The sequence below is a fragment of the Staurois parvus genome, unplaced genomic scaffold (genome assembly GCF_062004578.1).
Source record: "Staurois parvus isolate SC_StPar_1 unplaced genomic scaffold, SC_StPar_1.0 ptg000179l, whole genome shotgun sequence".
Taxonomy (NCBI): Eukaryota; Metazoa; Chordata; class Amphibia; order Anura; family Ranidae; genus Staurois; species Staurois parvus.
In genome coordinates, this window is record NW_028317975.1 from 5,854,591 (window position 1) to 5,879,504 (window position 24,914).

Sequence of the window (24,914 nt, forward strand, 5' to 3'; positions counted from 1 at the left end):
CCTGCTACCGGCACCCCAGTAAGCGACTGACTGCTTGTGGCCCCAAGAAGCCACCAGGATAAGGCGGGTCCCGGGAGGGCTGAACCTGATCCAAAACAGAGGATTGTGTGACCTGTGCGAAGATACTAGCCAGGCGATGAATGAAGCAGATTATTCCCCATAAAGAATAGATGGAGGATATATACAATGCCAATTATAAATGCAGAAGTAGATATATTGGCAGATGAGTCCTCGTTGCATGACAGCCGTGTGATTGGTCCCCAGCAGATGGAATGTGTTCCTGGCTCACCTCACACTTTGCATCACATATTCTCAGAATGTCAAATAACAGAGCGCTGTAATTAAGAGGACTGCAAACAGCTACAGAATTTGGATATTTGAAACTGTTATGTGCCGGGAGAAAATATGCGGGTCAAGGAAACCAGAATGTACATGCCAGCCTGCAATAAACTACATAGGATTCAACTTCTGATTCTTCTCAGTGAGTGAAACTGCCTGTGGAGCAGGTTATGTCAGCAAGTTATGTGCACTCAAGCGGCTGGGAGAAAATATGCAGGTCAATGAAACCAGAATAACTCCCTACGTACATGCCAGCCTGCAATAAACTACATAGAATCCAACTTCTGATTCTTCTCAGTGAGTGAAACTGCCTGTGGAGCTGGTTATGTCAGCAAGTTATGTGCACTCAAGCGGCTGGGAGAAAATATGTGGGTCAAGGAAACCAGAATAACTCCCTACGTACATGGCAGTCTGCAACAAACTACATTGGATTCAACTTCTGATTCTTCATCAGTGAGTGAAACTGCCTGTGGAGCTGGTTATGTCAGCAAGTTATGTGCACTCCAGCAGCTGGGAGAAAATTGCAGACTCATGCAACCGACTTTCAGCGACCTCTAAAGCTAAGGAGACCGACTCAGTCATTATAATTAGTGGGGTCCCAAAATAAAAATTCTGGTGCCGAAAACAAAAATTCAGGGCTCACTTGGCTGAAAACCGAAAACAGACAGTTTTTAATTTTGTTTTCTTTTTAATGTAATTAATCTGGCTGGCGTTTTTGCTTTGAAGTCACTAGGGGGCATTATTGCATTGAAGTCAGGGGGAAGCAATTTTGTATTGAAGTCACTAGGAGGCTTTTTTGCATGAAAGTCTATGGGGACGCGACTTTGCATGAAAGTTTATGGGGCGCGATTTTGCGTTGAAGTCACTAGAGGTCGTTTTTCCATTGAAGTCTATGGAATACGATATTGTAATTAAGTTACTAGTAGGGGGGCGTGTTTGCATGAAAGTCTATGGGATGTAATTTTGCATTGAAGTCACTAGGGGGCATTTTTGCATGAAAGTCTCCATTCACACTCTGTATTCCTCATCCAATCAGATGGGCCCCCATTCATGCTCTGCGTTCCTCATCCAAGCAGATGGGCCCCTGTTCACCCTCTGTATTCCGTATCCAATCAGATGGGCCACCATTCATGCTCTGTGTTCCTCATCCAATCAGATGGGCCCCTGTTCACACTCTGTATTTCTCATCCAATCAGATGGGCCCCCATTCACGCTCTGTATTCTTCATCCAATCAGACGGGCCTCCATTCACGCTCTGTTTTTCTTATCCAATCAGATGGGTCCCCATTCACGCTCTGTATTTCTCATCCAATCAGATGGGCCCCCATTCACGCTCTGTATTCCTCATCCAATCAGACGGGCCTCCATTCATGCTCTGTATTCCTCATCCAATCAGACGGGCCTCCATTCATGCTCTGTATTCCTCATCCAATCAGACGGGCCTCCATTCACGCTCTGTATTCTTCATCCAATCAGACGGGCCCCCAATCACGTGCCAAGTCCTCCAAAGTGGAACAGATGCAAGCACAGCCGCAGATCACGATGATCGACGCCTCCCAGGCAGTGGATTCACACGGCGCGCAGCAATTCTTATCTTTTCTGCTCATGTGAGAAGCAATTCTCCGATAACGCGGCCGGCTCTCACGTCTCGGCGCGATCTCCCGGAATTTATGCTTCAATTTATCGCCGTACTTCGCCGTTCCATACAATTATGTAAAGTGCCGGCGCAGGGAAGGCTTTTAGAAAATGTCGGCCGTGGACTCGTCTGCGGAGCTCGATGTGAGATAAGTGTGATAGAGACGTCCTGAAGAGAACAAATCTTCCCGATACTTTCCATAAAATACCGATAGAATGTGTACAACCGAACGGGAATCGTCTTACAGTGTATGTGCGTGCTTTCACAGAAACAGCCTTTCGCTGCCAGAGACAATTTTTTTTCTTTTTTGTTTAACCACCTCCTGTCCGGCCGTTGTATATAAACGGCCAGACGGGAGCAGTGTAGTGGTGGGTGGCCATTTATAAACGTCCTCCCCGTACCCTGCTTGTGCTCACTCCCAGCACCGCGATCTGGTGCCCGCTGTGTCCTCCAGACACAGTGGAACACCAATCGTCTCTGTGCGAGGTCCCGATCATGTGATCACTGATTGGCCAATCAGTGATCACATGCAGAGTAGTAAGCAAGATGTCACTTCTGACATCATTGCTTACTACGTGTGAAATCTGTGAATGATCACCAAGATCACATGGTACAGGCCTATTCACAACAGCCTTGTACCATATGACAAGCTGTGACCAATCACAGCTCACACAGTATTTCTCAATTGATGCAAGAATGCAGCCAGAGAGAAGGAGAAATGATTGCTTTTATAGCCTTTATGGGTGTAAAAGCAATCAGTGTAAAAAAAAAAAAATCTTCATCACCCCCCACAAGTAGTACAGTGTCATTATGGTGACACTGTACTGCTAGGGTGACAGTATGTAAAAAAAAAAAAAAATTTAAATAATATAAAAAATTAAAATAAAAATGTAAAAAATAATTTTTAAAAATTATAATTTTTGGTTATAAACTAATTTGGGTTATATTTTTTTTACTAAAAAGATAACGGAATAAATTTTGGCCAAGATTTATGATGAAATATTATTTATTTGCAAAATTTTATAAGAAAAACATTTGTTTTCAAAATTGTTGGACATTTCATTTATATAGCAAAAAAATATAAAAATCCCTGTGGTGAATAAATACCACCAAAATAAAGCTATATCTGTTTAAAAAAAAATGCTAAAAAATTCATATGGGTACAGTGTTGCATGACCGCGCAATTGTCATTCAAAGTGTGATAGCGCTGAAAGCTGAAAATTGGCCTGGGGGGGAAGGGGGGGGGGGGAAAGTGTCCGGACTGGAAGGGGGGGAAAGTGTCCGGACTGGAAGGGGGGGAAAGTGTCCGGACTGAAAGGGGGGGAAAGTGTCCGGACTGGAAGGGGGGGGGGGGGAAAGTGTCCGGACTGGAAGGGGGGGAAAGTGTCCGGACTGGAAGGGGGGGAAAGTGTCCGGACTGGAAGGGGGTGAAAGTGTCCAGACTGGAAGGGGGTGAAAGTGTCTGGACTGGAAGGGGGGGAAAGTGTCCGGACTGGAAGGGGGGGAAAGTGTCCGGACTGGAAGGGGGGGAAAGTGTCCAAACTGGAAGGGGGTGAAAGTGTCCAAACTGGAAGGGGGTGAAAGTGTCCGGACTGGAAGGGGGGGAAAGTGTCCGGACTGGAAGGGGGGGAAAGTGTCCGGACTGGAAGGGGGTGAAAGTGTACAGACTGGAAGGGGGGAAAGTGTCCGGACTGGAAGGGGGGGAAAGTGTCCAAACTGGAAGGGGGTGAAAGTGTCCGGACTGGAAGGGGGGGAAAGTGTCCGGACTGGAAGGGGGGGAAAGTGTCCAAACTGGAAGGGGGTGAAAGTGTCCGGACTGGAAGGGGGGGAAAGTGTCCGGACTGGAAGGGGGGGAAAGTGTCCGGACTGGAAAGGGGGAAAGTGTCCGGACTGGAAGGGGGGAAAAGTGTCCGGACTGGAAGGGGGTGAAAGTGTCCAGACTGGAAGGGGGGAAAGTGTCTGGACTGGAAGGGGGGGAAAGTGTCCAAACTGGAAGGGGGTGAAAGTGTCCGGACTGGAAGGGGGGGAAAGTGTCCGGACTGGAAAGGGGGAAAGTGTCCGGACTGGAAGGGGGGGGGAATGTGTCCAAACTGGAAGCGGGTGAAGGTGTCCGGACTGGAAGGGGGGGGCGGAGTGTCTGGACTGGAAGTGGGGGAAAGTGTCCGGCTATGAAGTTGTTATAAAAATCATTTTAGACTTGAAAAACCCCCAAAACATAATACTTAGCGGTGCCCCGAAATGTAAATTCCACTGCCAAAACTGAAACTGAAAATTCAGGAGGCACTTAGCCGAAAACCGAAAACTGAAATGGACAGTTTAAAAAAAATAAATACATTTCTCCTCTCTACCCAGCAACACCCACCATGCAGGTCCCAGGTCTGCTGATGGGCGCGTGACAGCCGCTGGATCACTTCCATCAGACAGCCAACAGCCAGCTCAGGACCACAAAGCAAGTAAGAATACCGTCATCAATGAATCTCAAAAAGTGATTCAAGCATTACAATAGGCAGAAAAACAAATATGTGTATGACCGCACTCAAAATATCAAGTGTTAAACTACCCGAAACCAGAAAAAGTGTTAAATAATACTAAAATGTATAAAAAAGCAGTATTCACTTTCAGAATATTGTGCAATTCTGTTCAAATGTCCATAATTAATATGAAGTCAAAATAAACAAATTCCCTAATGTCCACCATCAGGTGCAATATATGCAAAAAAAACAAAAATTAAAAAAAATATATATTTATAATTTTTCTTGGGTTTTTTGTACATATTGCAAACTAAACAAAAAATCTCTTTTATAAACAATATGTCCATAATAATTATTATTAAATCAAATAAACATAGTCCTTAATGTCCTCCGTCAGGTTCAATATGAGCAAACAAAAAACAAATTACGCACATATATATAGTGAAATATGTGTACAAAAGAATCACTTTGCATAAAAGTGTGATGTCAAAGCACCCAGTGTCCTTTTTGTACTATTTTATTTCACTATATATATTTATTTTGGTTTTTTTTGGGGGGGGGGGTTGTTTTTTTTTTTTTCTTGGGTTTTTTTGTACATATTGCAAACTAAACAAAAAACTATAAAAGAAAAGAAAAAGAAAAGATACTGTAAATATAGTAACATAAATCAGTACAAAAAAATGACATAAAAGTGAGATGTCAAAGCACCCAGTGCCCTTTTTTCACCAATTTATTTCACTATATATATATACAGTCATGGCCGAAATTGTTGGCACCCTTGATATTTCTCCAGGAAATCATGTATTTCTCACGAAACGTATTGCATTAACACATGTTTTGCTATACACATGTTTATTCCCTTTGTGTGTATTGGGACAAAACAAAAAAAGGGAAGAAAGAAAGCAAATTCGACATAATGTCACACAAACCTCCAAAAATGGGCTGGACAAAAGTATTGGCACCCTTTCACAACTGCGGATAAATAAGAATGTTACAAGCATGTGATGCTCCTGTAAACTCACCTGGGGCAAGTAACAGGTGTGGGCAATATAGAAATCACACCTGAAAGCAGATAAAAAGGAGAGACGTTCACTTAACCTTTGCATTGTGTGTCTGTCTGTGCCACACTAAGCATGGACAACAGAAAGAGGAGACGAGAACTGTCTGAGGACCTGAGAACCAAAATTGTGGCAAAATATCAACAATCTCAAGGTTACAAGTCCATCTCCAGAGAACTAGATTTGCCTTTGTCCACAGTGCGCAACATTATCAAGAAGTTTGCAACCCATGGCACTGTAGCTAATCTCCCTGGTCGTGGACGGATGAGGAAAATTGATGAAAGATTGCAACGCAGAATAGTCCGGATGGTGGATAAGCAGCCCCAAACATGTTCCAAAGACATTCAAGCTGTCCTGCAGGCTCAGGGAGCATCAGTGTCAGCGCGAACTATCCGTCGACATTTAAATGAAATGAAACGCTATGGCAGGAGACCCAGGAGGACCCCACTGCTGACACAGAGACATAAAAAAGCAAGACTACAGTTTGCCAAAATGTACTTGAGTAAGCCAAAAGCCTTCTGGGAAAACGTCTTGTGGACAGATGAGACCAAGATAGAGCTTTTCGGTAAAGCACATCATTCTACTGTTTACCGAAAACGGAATGAGGCCTACAAAGAACAAAACACAGTACCTACGGTAAAATATGGTGGAGGTTCAATGATGTTTTGGGGTTGTTTTGCTGCCTCTGGCACTGGGTGCCTTGACTGTGTGCAAGGCATCATGAAATCTGAGGATTACCAAAGGATTTTGGGTCGCACTGTAGGGCCCAGTGTCAGAAAGCTGGGTTTGCGTCCAAGATCCTGGGTCTTCCAGCAGGACAATGACCCCAAACATACGTCAAAAAGCACTCAGAAATGGATGGCAAAGAAGCGCTGGAGAGTTCTGAAGTGGCCAGCAATGAGCCCAGATCTAAATCCCATTGAACACCTGTGGAGAGATCTTAAAATTGCTGTTGGGAAAAGGTGTCCTTCCAATAAGAGAGACCTGGAGCTGTTTGCAAAGGAAGAGTGGTCCAAAATTCCGGGTGAGAGGTGTCAGAAGCTTATTGATGGTTATAGGAAGCGACTGATTTCAGTTATGTTTTCCAAAGGGTGTGCAACCAAATATTAAGTTAAGGGTGCCAATACTTTTGTCCAGCCCATTTTTGGGGTTTTGTGTGACATTATGTCATATTTGCTTTTCTGCCTCTGTTTTATATTTGTTCCAATACATACAAAGGGAATAAACATGTGTATAGCAAAACATGTGTTAATGCAATACCTTTTTTGTGTGAAATACTTGATTTTCAGGAAAAATATCAAGGGTGCCAACAATTTCGGCCATGACTGTATATATATATATATATATATACCTGATGGTGCAATATGTGCAAAAAACAAATATATATATATTTACATATAGTGAAATAAATCTGTCCAAAAAAATAATTTTATATATATATATATATATATACACACAGATATATACAGTGGGGCAAAAAAGTATTCAGTCACCACCAATTGTGCAAGTTCTCCCACTTACAAAGATGAGAGAGGCCTGTAATTGGCATCATAGGGAGACCTCAACTATGAGAGACAAAATGAGAAAACAAATCCAGACAATCACATTGGCTGATTTGGAAAGAATTTATTTGCAAATTATGGTGGAAAATAAGTATTTGGTCAATATGAAAAGTTCATGTCAATACTTTGTTATATATCCTTTGTTGGCAATGACAGAGGTCAGACGTTTCCTGGAAGTCTTCACAAGGTTGGCACACACTGTTGCTGGTATGTTGGCCCATCCTCCATGCAGATCTCCTCTAGAGCAGTGATGTTTTGGAACTGTCACTGTGCAACACGGACTTTCAACTCCCTCCAAAGGTTTTCTATGGGGTTGAGATCTGGAGACTGGCTAGGCCACTCCAGGACCTTGAAATGCTTCTTACGAAGCCGCTCCTTCGTTGCCCGGGCGGTATGTTTGGGATCATTGTCATGTTGGAAGACCCAGCCACGTTTCGTCTTCAATGCCCTTGCTGATGGAAGGAGGTTTGCACTCAAAATCTCACGATACATGGCCCCATTCATTCTGTCCTGTACATGGATCAGTCGTCCTGGTCCCTTTATGGAGAAACAGCCCCAAAGCACGATGTTGCCACCCCCATGCTTCACAGTAGGTATGGTGTTCTTTGGATGCAACTCAGCATTCTCTCTCCTCCAAACACGACGAGTTGTGTTTCTACCAAACAGTTCTATTTTGGTTTCATCTGACCATATGACATTCTCCCAATCCTCTTCTGGATCATCCAAATGCTCTCTAGCAAACTTCAGATGGGCCCGGACATGTACTGGCTTAAGCAGGGGGACACGTCTGGCACTGCAGGATCTGAGTCCCTGGCGGCGTAGTGTGTTACTGATGGTAGCCTTTGTTACGTTGGTCCCAGCTCTCTGCAGGTCATTCACTAGGTCCCCCCGTGTGGTCCTGGGATTTTTGCTCACCGTTCTTGTGATCATTTTGACCCCACGGGGTGAGATCTTGCGTGGAGCCCCAGATCGAGGGAGATTATCAGTGGTCTTGTATGTCTTCCATTTTCTAATTATTATCCCACAGTTGATTTGTTCACACCAAGCTGCTTGCCTATTGCAGATTCAGTCTTCCCAGCCTGGTGCAGGTCTACAATTCTGTTTCTGGTGTCCTTCGACAGCTCTTTGGTCTTCACCATAGTGGAGTTTGGAGTGTGACTGTTTGAGGTTGTGGACAGATGTCCTTTATACTGATAACAAGTTCAAACAGGTGCCATTGATACAGGTAATGAGTGCAGGACAGAGGAGCCTCTTAAAGAAGAAGGTACAGGTCTGTGAGAGCCAGAAATCTTGCTTGTTTGTAGGTGACCAAATACTTATTTTCCACCATAATTTGCAAATAAATTCTTTCCAGATCAGCCAATGTGATTGTCTGGATTTGTTTTCTCATTTTGTCTCTCATAGTTGAGGTCTACCTATGATGCCAATTACAGGCCTCTCTCATCTTTGTAAGTGGGAGAACTTGTACAATTGGTGGCGGACTAAATACTTTTTTGCCCCACTGTATATATATACACACACACAGATATATATATATATATATATATATATATATACTGTATATATGTGATTCTTTTGTACACATATTTCACATTGTTTGTGAACAGAGTTGCACAATATTTTCAAAGTGAATGTTTTGTTGATACATTTTATATAGTATTATTTGAACCCCTGTTCAACCCCAGCTGCGTAATTATTTATTATATATTATATATTTATTATATATCTTATATATTATATATTTATTATATATCTTTGGCACGGAGCTTTTCACATTTATATTACGATAGGCAAGATACCACCAGATGCATACCCATCGGATCGGGCGCCGCTAATGCGTTTCGAGGGCCACACCCTTTTCCTGTACGCACTTGTAGCCATACACCAAGCCTTAAACACTTTCAGTAGAGTGAGTAACGACTGGAAATTCTGATAAATGTTTTGGTTTTTTTTTTGCTCCCCCCTACTTCTTGCACAGACATCAAAGGGACAGGAAGTGAGGGGGAAATCTCATCCATGGAGTCACAGATAGAAATAAAAGCATAATACAAATTTTAACTCTTTCCCATTCTTTGCGCTGCACCTACAAAAAAAAAAAAAAAGAAGACAAAAAAAATCTGGACAATGAAAGCAAAGTCCCTGATTGGTTGCTGCAAGTTATTCTTTCAAAAAAAAATCCCAGCGCGCTCTGCAGGAATATACAAATTGTACGTTTTGCTTTTCACTAAGCCTTGTAATTACTTTGTTTTCCAACTCTTCGGGGAAGTCATTCACAACCCACTTTAATTATCGTTGGCGGGGCCGTGTTACCAAACACTGTTCATGTTAACATATTGCAGAGGAAGTTTCCGGTACAAAACTCGGTGAGAACTTCTCCAACCCGACTGCCCACCGCGTGCGTCCGCCGCAGATACTTTGTACCTCGGCAGGAAGTGGGGGAGGACGCACTCTCCCATAGCTCAGTATATTTATTGTGCGCGTTGATACATTTTAACTCCTTCGCTATTAATTAATTATACAATTTTCGGATATTTTTATTTTATTTTTTGTTTTTTTATTATTATTATTGTTATTATTATTATTATTTTTATGGATCATTAATTTATTTTTTTTTTTGGGGGGGGGGTAACTACAGACCAGGTAAAGATAAATGTGTTTGGAGTAATGCTAAACAATTTAAAAAATTTAGAAAGCAGGAGATAGAAATTTTTTTTTGTGCCAAACATTCTGGATAACTGACTTTTATATCTGATTGTAACTAGAATGGAAACTGAAGCACCACACCGGTGGATGTGCAAAAAAAAAAAAGACATAGTGAAATAAATCTGAACAAAAAAAAAAAAACACAAAAAAAACAATAAAAAAATAAAAACATAAATAAATTATATTTATATATATATATATATATATATATATATGTATAAATATATATATATATATATTTGTGTTCAAAATACTAGCAGTCAGACATCACTAACCGGATCAATCACTGGTTTTGGTAGAAATGATATTTCTACATGGCAAATAATTTCCTAGCAGGTGTAGTAGAGTCATAGAAATCCAACAGACCCGACAGTCATGACATGCATGCTGCTGATTCTGTGTCATTGAATCACTCATTGAAAGGGGCGTGTTCAAAATAATAGCCGTGTGGAGTTCTATTAGTGAGGTCATTCATTCTTTGATAAACAGGTGGCAATTATTGCCCTTATTTAAGGAAGGAAGGCAGCAAATGTTGGACATGCTGGTTACAGTGCATTTCTCTCTGAAATTCTGAGGAAAATGGGTCGTTCCAGACATTGTTCAGAAGAACAGCGTACCTTGATTAAAAAGTTGATTGGAGAGGGGAAAACATATAAAGAAGTGCAGAAAATGATCGGCTGCTCAGCTAAAATGATGGCAAATGCTTTAAAATGGCAACCAAAACCTGAAAGACGTGGAAGAAAGCGAAAAACTACCATTGGAATGGATAGAAGAATAGCCAAAATGGGGCGGACTCAGCCAACAATCAGCTCCAGGAAGATGAAAGAAGGTGTGACGTTCCCTGTGAGGACTGTTACAATTAGAAGACGCCGATGTGAAGCCAAGCTATCTGCAAGAAGTCCCCGCAAAGTCCCACTGTTGGGAAAAAGACGTGTGCTGAAGAGGTTACAATCTGCCAAAGAGCACATTGACTGGCCTAAAGAGAAATGGCGCAACATTTTGTGGACTGATGAAAGTAAGATTGTTCTTTTTGGGTCTAGTGGGCGGAGACAGTTTGTCAGACGACCCCCAAACACTGAATTCAAGCCACAGTACACTGTGAAGACCGTGAAGCATGGTGGTGCAAGCATCATGATATGGGGATGTTTCTCATACTACGGTGTTGGGCCTATTTATCGCATACCAGGGATCATGGATCAGTTTGAATACATCAGAATACTTGAAGAGGTCATGCTGCCTTATGCTGAAGAGGAAATGCCCTTGAAATGGGTGTTCCAACAAGACAACGACCCCAAACACACCAGTAAACGTGCAACATCTTGGTTCCAGACCAACAAGATGGACGTTATGGAGTGGCCAGCCCAATCCCCGGATCTTCATCCAATAGAAAACTTGTGGGGTGACATCAAAAATGCCGTTTCTGAGGCAAAACCAAGAAATAGAGAAGAACTGTGGAATGTGGTCCAATCATCCTGGGCTGGAATACCTGATCACAGGGGCCAGAAGTTGGGGGACTCCATGCAACACAGATGTACAGCAGTTCTCAGAAACAGTGCGACTACAACCAAATATTCATGAAGTCATTCAAAGGAAAGCAAAATCTTCAAACATTTCTCAGTTTATATAGTGAATGTTGGAGTTTGTAAAGAAGAATACAAACACTGCGATTTTTTTGAACCCTCTAATATTCACTTTTCTTCCATTTTTTAGAGGAACAACACAAATTTGATGTATTTTCTTCATGTTGTGATTTGGAATAGAATGTGTCGTGTTCCCAATGCATTTGTGTGGATGGAAATAAAAGCTATTAGAAGGATTTTCAGCTTTATTCACTTTTTTCAACACACTGCTATTGTTTTGAACACAACTGTATATATATATATAATTTATTTGTTATTTTTTTTTATGTATTTTTTTCGTTATTTTTTTTTATCCTGAAATTATATTTCAACATTGGCAGAGATCCTTTTATGGATCATGATTTTTTTTTTGTGTGTGTGTGGAAGGGGGGTGGGGGACTACAGACCAGGTAAAGATAAATGTGTTTGTAGTACTGCGAAACAGTTTTAAAAATTTGAGAAAGCAGGAGATTTTTAGTGCCAAACATTCTGGATAGTTGACTTTTATATCTGACGTGGCGCTTCAATTTCAATTTTCATTGCGTTAACCACTTCCCGTCCGGCCCAGGGGCAGACTGACCATTTGGAAACTCGGGCACTGCCCCAGGGCCCGGGGTCAGTAGGGGGCCCCATGAGATGCCCCTGGTACCTTTTTTATAGGCTTTTTTGAGTTTGGGCAAGGACACAGGGGCCCCATGATCCCCTATTGCTCGGGGGCCCCATTAGTTGTCAGTCCGCCCCTGGTCTGGCCCATGTATATAAACGGCTGGACTGGAGCAGTGCAGGAGCGGGTTGCCATTTATAAACGGCGCCCGCATTCACAGTCTGTGCACGCTCCCTGGAAGCGCGTGGCACCGTGAACATCGATCTCTGTACGGGACCTCTGTCTGAGGTCCCGATCATGTGATCACTGATTGGCCAATCAGTGATCACATGAATAGTAGTAAGTAAGATGTCACTTGCAAGATGTCCCTACCTATCTCCGAGTACTGTCCTTTGGTCACACCCCCTACCCACCCTCCAGTACCACCCCTTTTAGAGAATACAGAACTAAGTATCATTTTATGGTGACAAGTAATTTGTATGGAATTTGTACAAGAAAATCAGTGAAACAGATCCTGTGCAGCCAACAACAACAGATCCCCCCGTCAACAATAGATCTCCCTAGCAAAAATAGATCCATCCCAAACAAAAAATTCTGGCAGCGACAACAGATCTCCCAGCAGTCAACATCAATAAACCCTCCAGCAGCCAGCAACAATAGACCCCTCCCTCAGTAGTAGATCTCTCCAAGCAATTATATTTCCCCACCAGCAACAATAGAACCCTCCAACAACAATAGACCTCCATGCAAAAATAGATCCCCTCCAGCAACAATAGACCCCTCCCTCCTCAGTAGATCTCTCCCAGCAATTATATGTCCCCCACCAGCAACAATAGAACTCTCCAGCAACAATGGACCCCCATGCAAAAATAGATCCCCTCCAGCAACAATAGACCCCTCCCTCAGCAGTAGATCTTTCCCAGCAATTATATGTCTCCCACCAGCAACAATAGAACTCTCCAGCAACAATGGACCCCCATGCAAAAATAGATCCCCTCCAGCAACAATAGACCCCTCCCTCCTCAGTAGATCTCTCCCAGCAATTATATGTCCCCCACCAGCAACAATAGAACTCTCCAGCAACAATGGACCCCCATGCAAAAATAGATCCCCTCCAGCAACAATAGACCCCTCCCTCAGCAGTAGATCTTTCCCAGCAATTATATTTCCCCACCAGCAACAATAGAACCCTCCAACAACAATAGAGCTCCATGCAAAAATAGATCCCCTCCAGCAACAATAGACCCCTCCCTCCTCAGTAGATCTCTCCCAGCAATTATATGTCTCCCACCAGCAACAATAGAACTCTCCAGCAACAATGGACCCCCATGCAAAAATAGATCCCCTCCAGCAACAATAGACCCCTCCCTCAGCAGTAGATCTTTCCCAGCAATTATATTTCCCCACCAGCAACAATAGAACCCTCCAACAACAATAGACCTCCATGCAAAAATAGATCCCCTCCAGCAACAATAGACCCCTCCCTCAGCAGTAGATCTCTCCCAGCAATTATAATCCCCCACCAGCAACAATAGAACCCTCCAGCAACAATAGACCCCCATGCAAAATAGATCCCTTCCAGCAACAATAGATCCCTCCGGAGCCAGCATCAAAGGACCCTCCAGCACACCCCAGTACCCCTTACCATTACATAGATTCAGTGCTGAAGGTGCCAGAACTGCGTTCCCCCGCGTTCCCGCTGAAAAAAAGCCCTGACTATAAATCAGTTTTATTTTATACATGTATGGTCTGGTCCAGAGGCGTCCCTAGGGTTGGTGTCACCCGGTGCGATAACACTTGTCAGTGTCGGATCTGCAGATTGAGCATAATGGATCAGAGTCCGATCCATTATGCTCCCCAATCTGCAGATCCCATCCACCCTACAGGGATCGTCGGCATGCAACCTATACGGGGTGACACCGGACCTGCTCCACGAAAAGGTAAGTTGTAAAGAAAGCTGAAGATCCCCGCAGGATCGTCGGCTTGCTTTACAACTTTTAGGTAAACTGACATTTTTGAGGACAGTGAGGAGCATATTGTGGACAAAGAGGCCAATGTTGTCAAGAGGCATGTAAGAGACCATCAACTTATTCTGGAAAAGCCATCACTGAACAGGGGGGGGCTCCAATACCATTTGTTTTTCACAGATCCTACAGGTGAGGTGCACATTTTGGATGGAGAGGACAACTGGTTATCAAGAAGCATGAAAGAGACCAATGGCTTACTCTGGAAAAGCCATCATCAAAATGGAAGGGGGGCTCCAACAACATTTGGTTTCCTCAAATGTTACAGTTCAAGACTCAGCAGTCTTACTACACTCTTAGGCAAAGGGACATTTTTGAGGACAGTGAGGTGCACATTGTGGACAGAGAGGACAATGGTTGTCAAGAAGCATGAAAGAGACCATCAACGTACTCTGGAAAAGCCATCATCAAAATGGGAGGGGGACTCCAACACCATTTTTTGGGCCCCAAATTCTACAGGTCAAGACTGAGGTGCACATTGTGGACAGAGAGGACAAGTGGTTATCAAGAGGCATGAAAGAGACCATCAACGTATTCTGGAAAATCCATCACTGAACAGTGGTGGGGCTCCAATACCGTTTGTCTTTCACACATTCTGCAGGTCAGGACTCTGCAGTCTTCCTGCACTTTAGGAAAAGGGACTTTTTTTGAGGACAGTGAGGTGCACATTTTGGATGGAGAGGACAACTGGTTATCAAGATTATCAAGAGGCATGAAAGAGATCATCAACTTATTCTGGAAAAGCCATCACTGAACAGGGGTGAGGGAGGGGTCTCCAAATCCATTTGTCTTTCACAGATTCTATAGGTCAGGACTCAGCAGTCTTCCTACTCTTCAGGAAAATGGACATTTTTTCTGAGGACAGTGAGGTGCACATTTTGGATGGAGAGGACAACTGGTTATCAAAAGGCATGAAAGAGACCAACGGCTTACTATGGAAAAGTCATCATCTAAATGGGAGGGGGACTCCAACACCATTTTTTGGGCCCCAAATTCTACAGGTCAAGACTCAGCAGTCTTACTACACTTTTAGGAAAAGGGACATTTTTGAGGACAGTGAGGTGCACATTGTGGACAGAGAGGACAAGTGGTTATCAAAAGGCATGAAAGAGACAATCAACGTGTTCTGGAAAAGCCATCACTGAACAGTGGTGGGGCTCCAATACCGTTTGTCTTTCACACATTCTACAGGTCAGGACTCAGCAGTCTTCCTGCACTTTAGGAAAAGGGACATTTTTTTGAGGACAGTGAGGTGCACATTTTGGATGGAGCGGACAACTGGTTATCAAGAGACATGATAGAGACCAACTCCTTACGCTAGAAAAGCCACCATCAAAATGGGAGGGCGGCTCCAACACCATTTGTTTTCCCCAAATTCTACAGGTCAGGACTCAGCAGTCTTACTACACTTTTAGGTAAAGGGACATTTTTGAGGACAGTGAGGTGAATATTCTGGACAGAGAGGACATTGGTTGTCAAGAGGCATGAAAGAGACCAATGGCTTACTCTGGAAAAGCCATCATCAAAATGGGAGGGGGACTCCAACACCATTTTTTGGGCCCCAAATTCTACAGGTCAAAACTCAGCAGTCTTACTTCACTTTTAGATAAAGGGACATTTTTGAGGACAGTGAGGTGCACATTGTGGACAGAGAGGGCAAGTGGTTATTAAAAGGCATGAAAGAGACCATCAACTTATTCTGGAAAAGCCATCACTGAACAAGGGTGGGGGTGGGGGGGGAGTTCAATACCGTTTGTATCTCAAAGATTCTACAGGTCAGCAATACAAATTGGCACATGGAAATGCCAGGACTAACACAATTATATATACTGTATATGTACAGGTTCACATTGAATAGGGGACCCTGTCGGTTTTCTCAGTCTAGGACCTGGCGGTTCCATCACTGTCTTTCACAGATTCTACAGGTCAGGACTCAGCAGTCTTCCTACTCTTCAAGAAAAGGGATATTTTTTTGAGGACAGTGAGGTGCATATTTTGGGTGGAGAGGACAACTGGATATCAAGAGGCATGAAAGAGACCAACGGGTTACTCTGAAAAAGCCATCATCAAATTGGGAGGGGGGATCCAACACCATTTGTTTTCCCCAAATTCTACAGGTCAAGACTTAGCAGTCTTACTACACTTTTAGGTAAAGGGACATTTTTGAGGACAGTGAGGTGCATATTGTGGACAGAGAGGACAATGGTTGTCAAGAGGCATGAAAGAGACCAACGGCTTACTCTGGAAAAGCCATCATCAAAATGGGAGGGGGACTCCAACACCATTTTCTTGGCCCCAAATTCTACAGGTCAAAACTCAGCAGTCTTACTTCACTTTTAGATAAAGGGACATTTTTGAGGACAGTGAGGTGCACATTGTAGACAGAGAGGACAAGTGGTTATCAAGAGGCATGGACAAGACCATCAACGTATTCTAGAAAAGCCATCACTGAACAGGGGCTGGGGGCTCCAACACCACTTGTCTTTCACACATAATGGGTTTTAACATCTCTATTATAACAACAGTTCACACCTTCAGCCATGTAAATCCAAGAATCAAAGGACACCTATGAAACCTTCCTGACACAAAGGATGTGATTATTTAACTAGAACAAGGTGGCTCAGCAATGTTCACAACTTTCATCCAGTTTTTGGAGAAAAACATCTGCCTTTCCTTGGTGGTTGGATCAAGGTATCGGTGCTACCTGTGTGGCTATCAATGCCAGGGGAATTTTTCTGGCACTCGTTAGAACTGAAGAAGTGTCTTGGATAGGCTACAAAACATATTCAACATTACAGAACAGGTGTAATTGAGTGTGACTGATTACTACTAGATATACCATGACCTGGATAATGAGAGCCTTCACAGATATGAAGCTGCCCCCTTGCTTTGCTCAACTCCTCTGAGAAGGCTTTCCACAAGATTTTGGATTGTGTTTGGGTGAATTTGTGCCTATTTATTCAAAAGAGCATGTTTGAGGTCAGGTACTGATGAGAAGACCTGCCTTCCAAATAGGGGCAGACTGACAACTCATGGGGCCCCCGGGCAATAGGGGATCATGGGCCCCTGTGTCCTTGCCCAAACTCAAAAAAGCCTATGAAAAAGGTACCAGGGGCATCACATGGGACCCCCTACTGACCCCGGGCCCTCGGGCAGTGCCCGAGTTTCCAAATGGTCAGTCCACCTCTGCTTCCAACTGGAGTCCTACTTCCTACCAAAGGTGTTCAGTAGGGTTGAGCTCCGAGCTCTGAAGACCACTTGAGTTCCTCCATACCAGTATCATCAAACCATGTCTTTAATAAGTTGGCTTTGTACATAGGGGCACAGTCATGATGGAACAGCAAAGGGTCTTCACCAAACTGTTACCACAAATTAGAAGCACACAATTGTCTAAATGGTCTTTGTATGCTTTAACATTAACCGTATACTTCAGTGGAAATACCTGAGCTAAATCAAGGGGGTTTCACATACTTTTGACCGTATGTATTATAATTATGTAATGTCAGCATTACAGTTTATCCTACAGAGCAGTGGTATCCAGACCAGACTTGGATGTGGCCCTTTGATTGCCTTTATCTGGCCCATGGTGCATCCTTCCTCCCACTGACACCAACAATGGGGCACTATTCCTCCCACTGACACCACTGGTGGTCAGTGGGAAGAATGCTCCTTACATTGGGGGTCAGCGGAAAGAAGGTCCCTTACATTAGTTGCCAGTGGGAAGAATCATTGGGGGTCAGTGGGAAGAATGTTCCTTACATTGGTGGTCATTGGGAAGAATGTCCATTACATTGGGGTCAGTGGGAAGATTATCCCTTACATTGGTGATCATTGGGAAGAATGCCTCTGACATTGGTGGTCAGTGGGAAGAATGCTCCTTACATTGGGGGTCAGCGGAAAGAATGTCCCTTACATTGGTGGTCAGTGGGAAGAATTTCCCTTACATTGGTGATCAGTGGGAAGAATGTCCCTTACATTGGGGGTCAGTGGGAAGATTGTCCCTTACATTGGTGGTCAGTAGAAAGAATGTCCCTTACATGAGTTGCCAGTGGGAAGAATCATTGGGGGTCAGTGGGAAGAATTTTCCTTACATTGAGGGTCAGTGGGAAGAATGTCCCTTACATTGGTGGTCAGTGGGAAGAATGTCCCTTACATTGGTGGTCAGTGGGAAGAATGTCCCTTACATTGGTGATCAGTGGGAAGAATGTCCCTTACATTGGTGGTCAGTGGGAAGAATGCTCCTTACATTGGTGGTCAGTGGGAAGAATGCTCCTTACATTGGTGGTCAGTGGGAAGAATGTCCCTTACATTGGTGGTCAGTGGGAAGAATGCTCCTTACATTGGGGGTCAGCGGAAAGAATGTCTCTTACATTGGTGGTCAGTGGGAAGAATGTCCCTTACAGTTGGGGTCAGAGGGAAGAATTCTCCTTACATTGGTGGTCAGTAGAAAGAATGTCCCTTACATTAGTTGCCAGTGGGAAGAATCATTGGGGGTCAGTGGGAAGAATGTTCCTTACATTGGTGGTCAGTGGGAAGAATGCTCCTTACATTGGTGGTCAGTGGGAAGAATGCCCTTTACATTGGTGATCAGCGGAAAGAATGTCCCTTACATTTGGGGTCAGAGGGAAGAATTCTCCTTACATTGGTGATCAGTGGGAAGAATGTCCCTTACATTGGTGGTCAGTGGGAAGAATGTCCCTTACATTGGTGGTCAGTGGGAAGAATGTCCCTTACATTGGGGGTCAGTGGGAAGAATGCCCCTTACATTGGGGGTCAGTGGGAAGAATGTCCCTTACATTGGTGGTCAGTGGGAAGAATGTCCCTTACATTGGTGGTCAGTGGGAAGAATGTCCCTTACATTGGTGGTCAGTGGGAAGAATGTCCCTTACATTGGTGGTCAGTGGGAAGAATGTCCCTTACATTGGTGATCAGTGGGAAGAATGTCCCTTACATTGGGGGTCAGTGGGAAGAATGTCCCTTACATTGGGGGTCAGAGGGAAGAATTCTCCTTACATTGGTGGTCAGTAGAAAGAATGTCCCTTACATTGGGGGTCAGTGGGAAGAATCATTGGGGGTCAGTGGGAAGAATGTTCCTTACATTGGTGGTCAGTGGGAAGAATGTCCCTTACATTGGCGGTCAGTAGGCACAACGTCCCTTTGAAGGAACCCCGGAGTTTCACGGAACCTTGGTATAAAAAGGGAGACGTACACAGTGTCTGTCTAAAATTGCACACTGCTGGAAAACCAACTATCTTGATTTATACAAAGGGCGATGACCCTGCCAAACATTTCTCTAGCAATAACCATCTTGACAAGTAAATATGGCAATTCTTTTCACGATATTCCGGGGCAGGAAATTAAACCTCATCACACACACAGGACAGGAGACTTGGATATATATTGTATATATTTGGGATGTAATTATATAATTATATGGGATCTTCTTTTGCAATGTTTTATTTTAGCTGCGATCACATATCCTACACTAGTACAGTGCAATGCTGATTTCCAGCACGGCGCTCCCATTAACTCAACATTAATATTATTATTATTATTTGTTTTTTCATTTATATATTTTCTTTTCTTTTTTTTACAATGGATATCGTGTTACGGCGCAGACAGATAAAAGGCTTCTCTTATTTTTCTGAGGACACTTTATCCAAATGTGTAATCCATTCTCTGTGTTTTCAGAAACTTGGATAAGAAGCTCAACACGAACCTGCAAAAGACCAACAGTGTCCTCCAGTGGTCGCTTCTCCGCTGCGCAACGGTAGGAGGAGAAAAAAAAAAAATCGAAATTTTTGCTTTGAGATACAAATTGATGATATTACGGCCTAAATAACCAGTTGCTGCACATGGTTACATCTAAATCTGAAAATTAAAAAAAAAAAATATCGACGGTGGACTAAAATCTATGAGCGTATGATGTCCAGTGTAGTAAATGGCTTTATATTGTAATGTCAGCCGTTTAGCTATGAAGGGCTTAATCTGTGCACTGTATGATGAGACCTCCATTATCGATGAACGACTTGCTGTGATCTTGTCCCGTCTAGGCTGATGCTTCTGCTACACCTAAAGCCCATCGCACCTCCAGGAATCCTCCCAGCCGGGCATAAAGCATGCAAACTGTGTACTTCTCGGATGTCGGAGACTGCAGCAGGGGCTCGTGGTGATGGGAACTCGGCCATACGCTGAACTTCCAAGAGTTAGATACATTGTATCAATTCCAAGGATCCACATACTTCCCAATCTTGTCCGATCAGCATTCACTTTCTACCTTCTCAATCGGATTGTGCAATCTCTGTACAATCGCCTTTATATTTACCAAAACTAGGTCACACCTATGCCACCCATCCAATTTGGAAGGTCCTTTGTGCTTCACAGGTAGATTCTAAAGACAATGGCCCGGGCTCAGTAGGGGGCCCCATGTGATGCCCCTGGTACCTTTTTCATAGGCTTTTTTGGGTTTTGGGTGTGGGCAAGGACACAGGGGCCCCATGAGTTGTCAGTCCACCCCGGGTGAGCATGCCCCACACACTCTAATCGTGCAATCTCTGTACAATCTCCTTTAAACTCACCAAAACTAGGGCACACCTATGCCACCCATCCAATTTGGAAGGTCCTTTGTGCTTCACAGGTAGATTCTAAAGACAATGGCCCGGGCTCAGTAGGGGGCCCCATGTGATGCCCCTGGTACCTTTTTCATAGGCTTTTTTGGGTGTGGGCAAGGACACAGGGGCCCCATGATCCCCTATTGCCTGGGGGCCCCATGAGTTGTCAGTCCACCCCTGGTTGAGCATGCCCCACACACTCTACTCATGTAATCTCTGTACAATCGCCTTTAAACTTACCAAAACTAGGGCACACCTATGCCACCCATCCAATTTGGAAGGTCCTTTGCGCTTCACCGGTAGATGTAAAGACAATGGCCCGGGCTCAGTAGGGGGCCCCATGAGATGCCCCTGGTACCTTTTTCATAGGCTTTTTTGGGTTTTGGGTGTGGGCAAGGACACAGGGGCCCCATGAGTTGTCAGTCCACCCCGGTTGAGCATGCCCCACACACTCTAATCGTGCAATCTCTGTACAATCTCCTTTAAACTCACCAAAACTAGGGCACACCTATGCCACCCATTTAATTTGGAAGGTCCTTTGCGCTTCACAGGTAGATCTAAAGACAATGGCACACATCAGATTGCATAGTGTATGGTCACCTATCAGCATTCTCCTTCTACCTTCTCATTAACCCTTAATGTTGAGCATGCCACGCACACTCTAATCGTGCAATCTCTGTACAATCGCCCTTAAATTTACCAAAACTAGGGCACACCTATGCCAACCATCCAATTTGGAAGGTCCTTTGTGCTTCACCAGTAGATATAAAGACGATGGCACACATCAGATTGCATAGTATATGGTCACCTATCTGCATTCTACCTTCTCATTAACCCTTAAGGCTGAGCAGACTGAATACGATCGAATTGTGCAATCTCTGTACAATCTCCTTTATATTTACCAAAACTAAGACACACCTATTCAATTTGGCCCTACCTTGGTGGATCTAAAGCAGGGGTGGACTGACCATTTGGAAACTTGGGCACTGCCTGAGGGCCCGGGGTCAGTAGGGGGCCCCATGAGATGCCCCTGGTACCTTTTTCATAGGCATTTTTGAGTTTGGGCAAGGACACAGGGGCCCCATGATCCCCTATTGCCCGGGGGCCCCATGAGTTGTCAGTCCGCCCCTGATCTAAAGACAATGGCACACATCAGATTGCATAGTGTATGGTCACCTATCAGTATTCTCATTCTACCTTCTCATTAACCCCTAATGTTGAGCACAGGGGTGGACTGACCATTCAAGCACTCGGGCACTGCCTGGGGGCCCGGGCTCAGTAGGGGGTCCCATGAGATGCCCCTGGTACATTTCATTGGCTTTTTCATAGGCTTTTTTGGGTGTGGGCAAGGACACGGGGGCCCCATGATCCCCTATTGCCCGGGGGCCCCATGAGTTGTCAGTCCACCCCTGGTTGAGCATGCCCCACACACTCTAATCATGCAATCTCTGTACAATCTCCTTAAAATTTACCAAAACTAGGACACACCTATGCCACCCATCCAATTTGGAAGGTGCTTTGCGCTTCACCGGTAGATATAAAGACAATGGCACACATCAGATTGCATAGTGTATGGTCACCTATCAGCATTCTCCTTCTACCTTCTCATTAACCCTTAATGTTCAGCATGCCCCTCACAATCTAATTGTGCAATCTCTATACAATCGCCTTTAAATTTACCAAAACTAAGACACACCTATTCAGGGGCGGACTGACAACTCATGGGGCCCCCAGGCAATAGGGAATCATGGGGCCCCTGTGTCCTTGCCCACAGTCAAATCACACCCAAAAAAGCCTATGAAAGGTACCAGATCCCAAGAACTGGATCTGGGTTTGTTCAAACTCACATTTCTCCAGTTTGATGTAAAGTCGGTTCATCCTTAACCAGGGGCGGACTGAAAACTCATGGGGCCCCCTGGGCAATAGGGAATCATGGGGCCCCTGTGTCCTTGCCTAAACTCATAAAAAAAGCCTATGAAAGGTACCAGGGACATCTCATGGGGCCCCCTACTGACCCCAGGCCCTCGGGCAGTGCCCAAGCTCCCCAATGGTCAGTCCGCCCCTTCACCTATTCAATTTGGCCCTTCACAGGTAGATCTAAAGACAATGGCACACATCAGATTGCATAGTATATGGTCACCTATCAGCATTCTCCGACTTTCTCATTAACCCTTAAGGCTGAGCAGACCGAACACAATCGGATTGTGGTTGTACAGTGTATGGTCACCTATGAGCGCCATGCTCAGCAGCTGGACACATCCAGGACCATAAAATCTACTCCACTCCAGTGCTGCAAAATGCAAACTTCACCAATACATCATAGGGCAGCCTGCAGGTTCTGATGTTAATACGGGGGGGGGGGGGGGGAGCTGCCATAGACCAGCAGTAACATAGTATCAGCTATTACAATGAACATTGGAGCCCATTGGGTACCAGAGATGGTTTGCAGGTTGCAATATAGACAAGCAATGAATCAGGCTGGTACCAGCCACCCAACAATCTGCAGATCACAGGCTGGCCATGAAATGCCTTCTACCTACACAGTGCAGGAAACTGCTGGATTATTGTATTCTGCACCCAGAGCAATCCCTATCACAACAGATCCCACCTAGACAACTGTCAGAGAGCCCCCCCCAGGGGTCTATGCATCACACCCAAGTGTCCCCATCACTTACAGTTTGCAGCTGTTGATCCCAGGGGCCACACAGCAGACAGCACACACAGAAAAGCCCCCAACAATGTTGCATTAGAATCCATTGTTATTTTTTTTTTTTCCAGATTTCTTTTTTCCTCCAGCAGAACCTGCTCAGGTAGAGGAGGCAGGGAGTGAGGATTGTATCCCAGATCTCTGTGATTGCTCAGACAATCCTGTGCTCTCAGCAGCATCCAGATAATCCAGGCTGGGCTGCAGACTTCCTCTGCCAAACTCCTGCAACACAACCATCCACCAGGCAGCCAGAGAGGAGACTCCAGAGGGGAGAGGAGGAGAGGAGACTCAGGAGAGGAGAGGAGGAGAGGAGAGGCAGCTTCCAGTGCCGGGGGAAGATTCAGCACTGAGATGGTGGACAGCTCCTTATAGGCGAGCAATGGAGCTCTCCACCCACAGCCCGGAGCAGATACACCCACTGTGCATGGGAGCAGGAGGAGTGCACTGTGCATGGGAGCAGGAGGAGTGCACTGTGCATGGGAGCAGGAGGAGTACACTGTGCATGGGAGCAGGAGGAGTACACTGCATGGGAGCAGGAGGAGTACACTGTGCATGGGAGCAGGAGGAGTACACTGCATGGGAGCAGGAGGAGTACACTGTGCATGGGGGCAGGAGGAGTACACTGTGCATGGGAGCAGGAGGAGTACACCGTGCATGGGAGCAGGAGGAGTGCACTGTGCATGGGAGCAGGAGGAGTACACTGTGCATGGGAGCAGGAGGAGTGCACTGTGCATGGGAGCAGGAGGAGTACACTGTGCATGGGAGCAGGAGGAGTACACTGTGCATGGGAGCAGGAGGAGTACACTGTGCATGGGAGCAGGAGGAGTGCACTGTGCATGGGAGCAGGAGGAGTACACTGCATGGGAGCAGGAGGAGTACACTGTGCATGGGAGCAGGAGGAGTACACTGTGCATGGGAGCAGGAGGAGTACACTGCATGGGAGCAGGAGGAGTACACCGTGCATGGGAGCAGGAGGAGTACACTGTGCATGGGAGCAGGAGGAGTACACTGCATGGGAGCAGGAGGAGTACACCGTGCATGGGAGCAGGAGGAGTACACTGCATGGGAGCAGGAGGAGTACACTGTGCATGGGAGCAGGAGGAGTACACTGCATGGGAGCAGGAGGAGTACACTGTGCATGGGAGCAGGAGGAGTACACTGTGCATGGGAGCAGGAGGAGTACACTGCATGGGAGCAGGAGGAGTACACCGTGCATGGGAGCAGGAGGAGTACACCGTGCATGGGAGCAGGAGGAGTACACCGTGCATGGGAGCAGGAGGAGTACACTGAGCATGGGAGCAGGAGGAGTACACCGTGCATGGGAGCAGGAGGAGTGCACTGTGCATGGGAGCAGGAGGAGTACACCGTGCATGGGAGCAGGAGGAGTACACTGTGCATGGGAGCAGGAGGAGTACACCGTGCATGGGAGCAGGAGGAGTACACCGTGCATGGGAGCAGGAGGAGTACACCGTGCATGGGAGCAGGAGGAGTACACCGTGCATGGGAGCAGGAGGAGTACACTGTGCATGGGAGCAGGAGGAGTACACCGTGTATGGGAGCAGGAGGAGTACATTGTGCAT

General features: G+C 45.1%; 1 protein-coding gene across 1 annotated transcript in view; it reads right to left on the reverse strand.

Moving 5' to 3' along the window:
• LOC149462256 (contactin-associated protein-like 5) overlaps window positions 1–23,753 on the reverse strand; it is a 577,382-nt gene extending 553,629 nt beyond the window's left edge. The window contains exon 1 of the mRNA XM_089677193.1: window positions 23,303–23,753. Coding sequence (XP_089533319.1) covers window positions 23,303–23,513 — 211 coding nt within the window. The 5' untranslated portion in view covers window positions 23,514–23,753. The remainder of the gene's footprint in view (window positions 1–23,302) is intronic.
• Window positions 23,754–24,914: the final 1,161 nt, after the last annotated feature.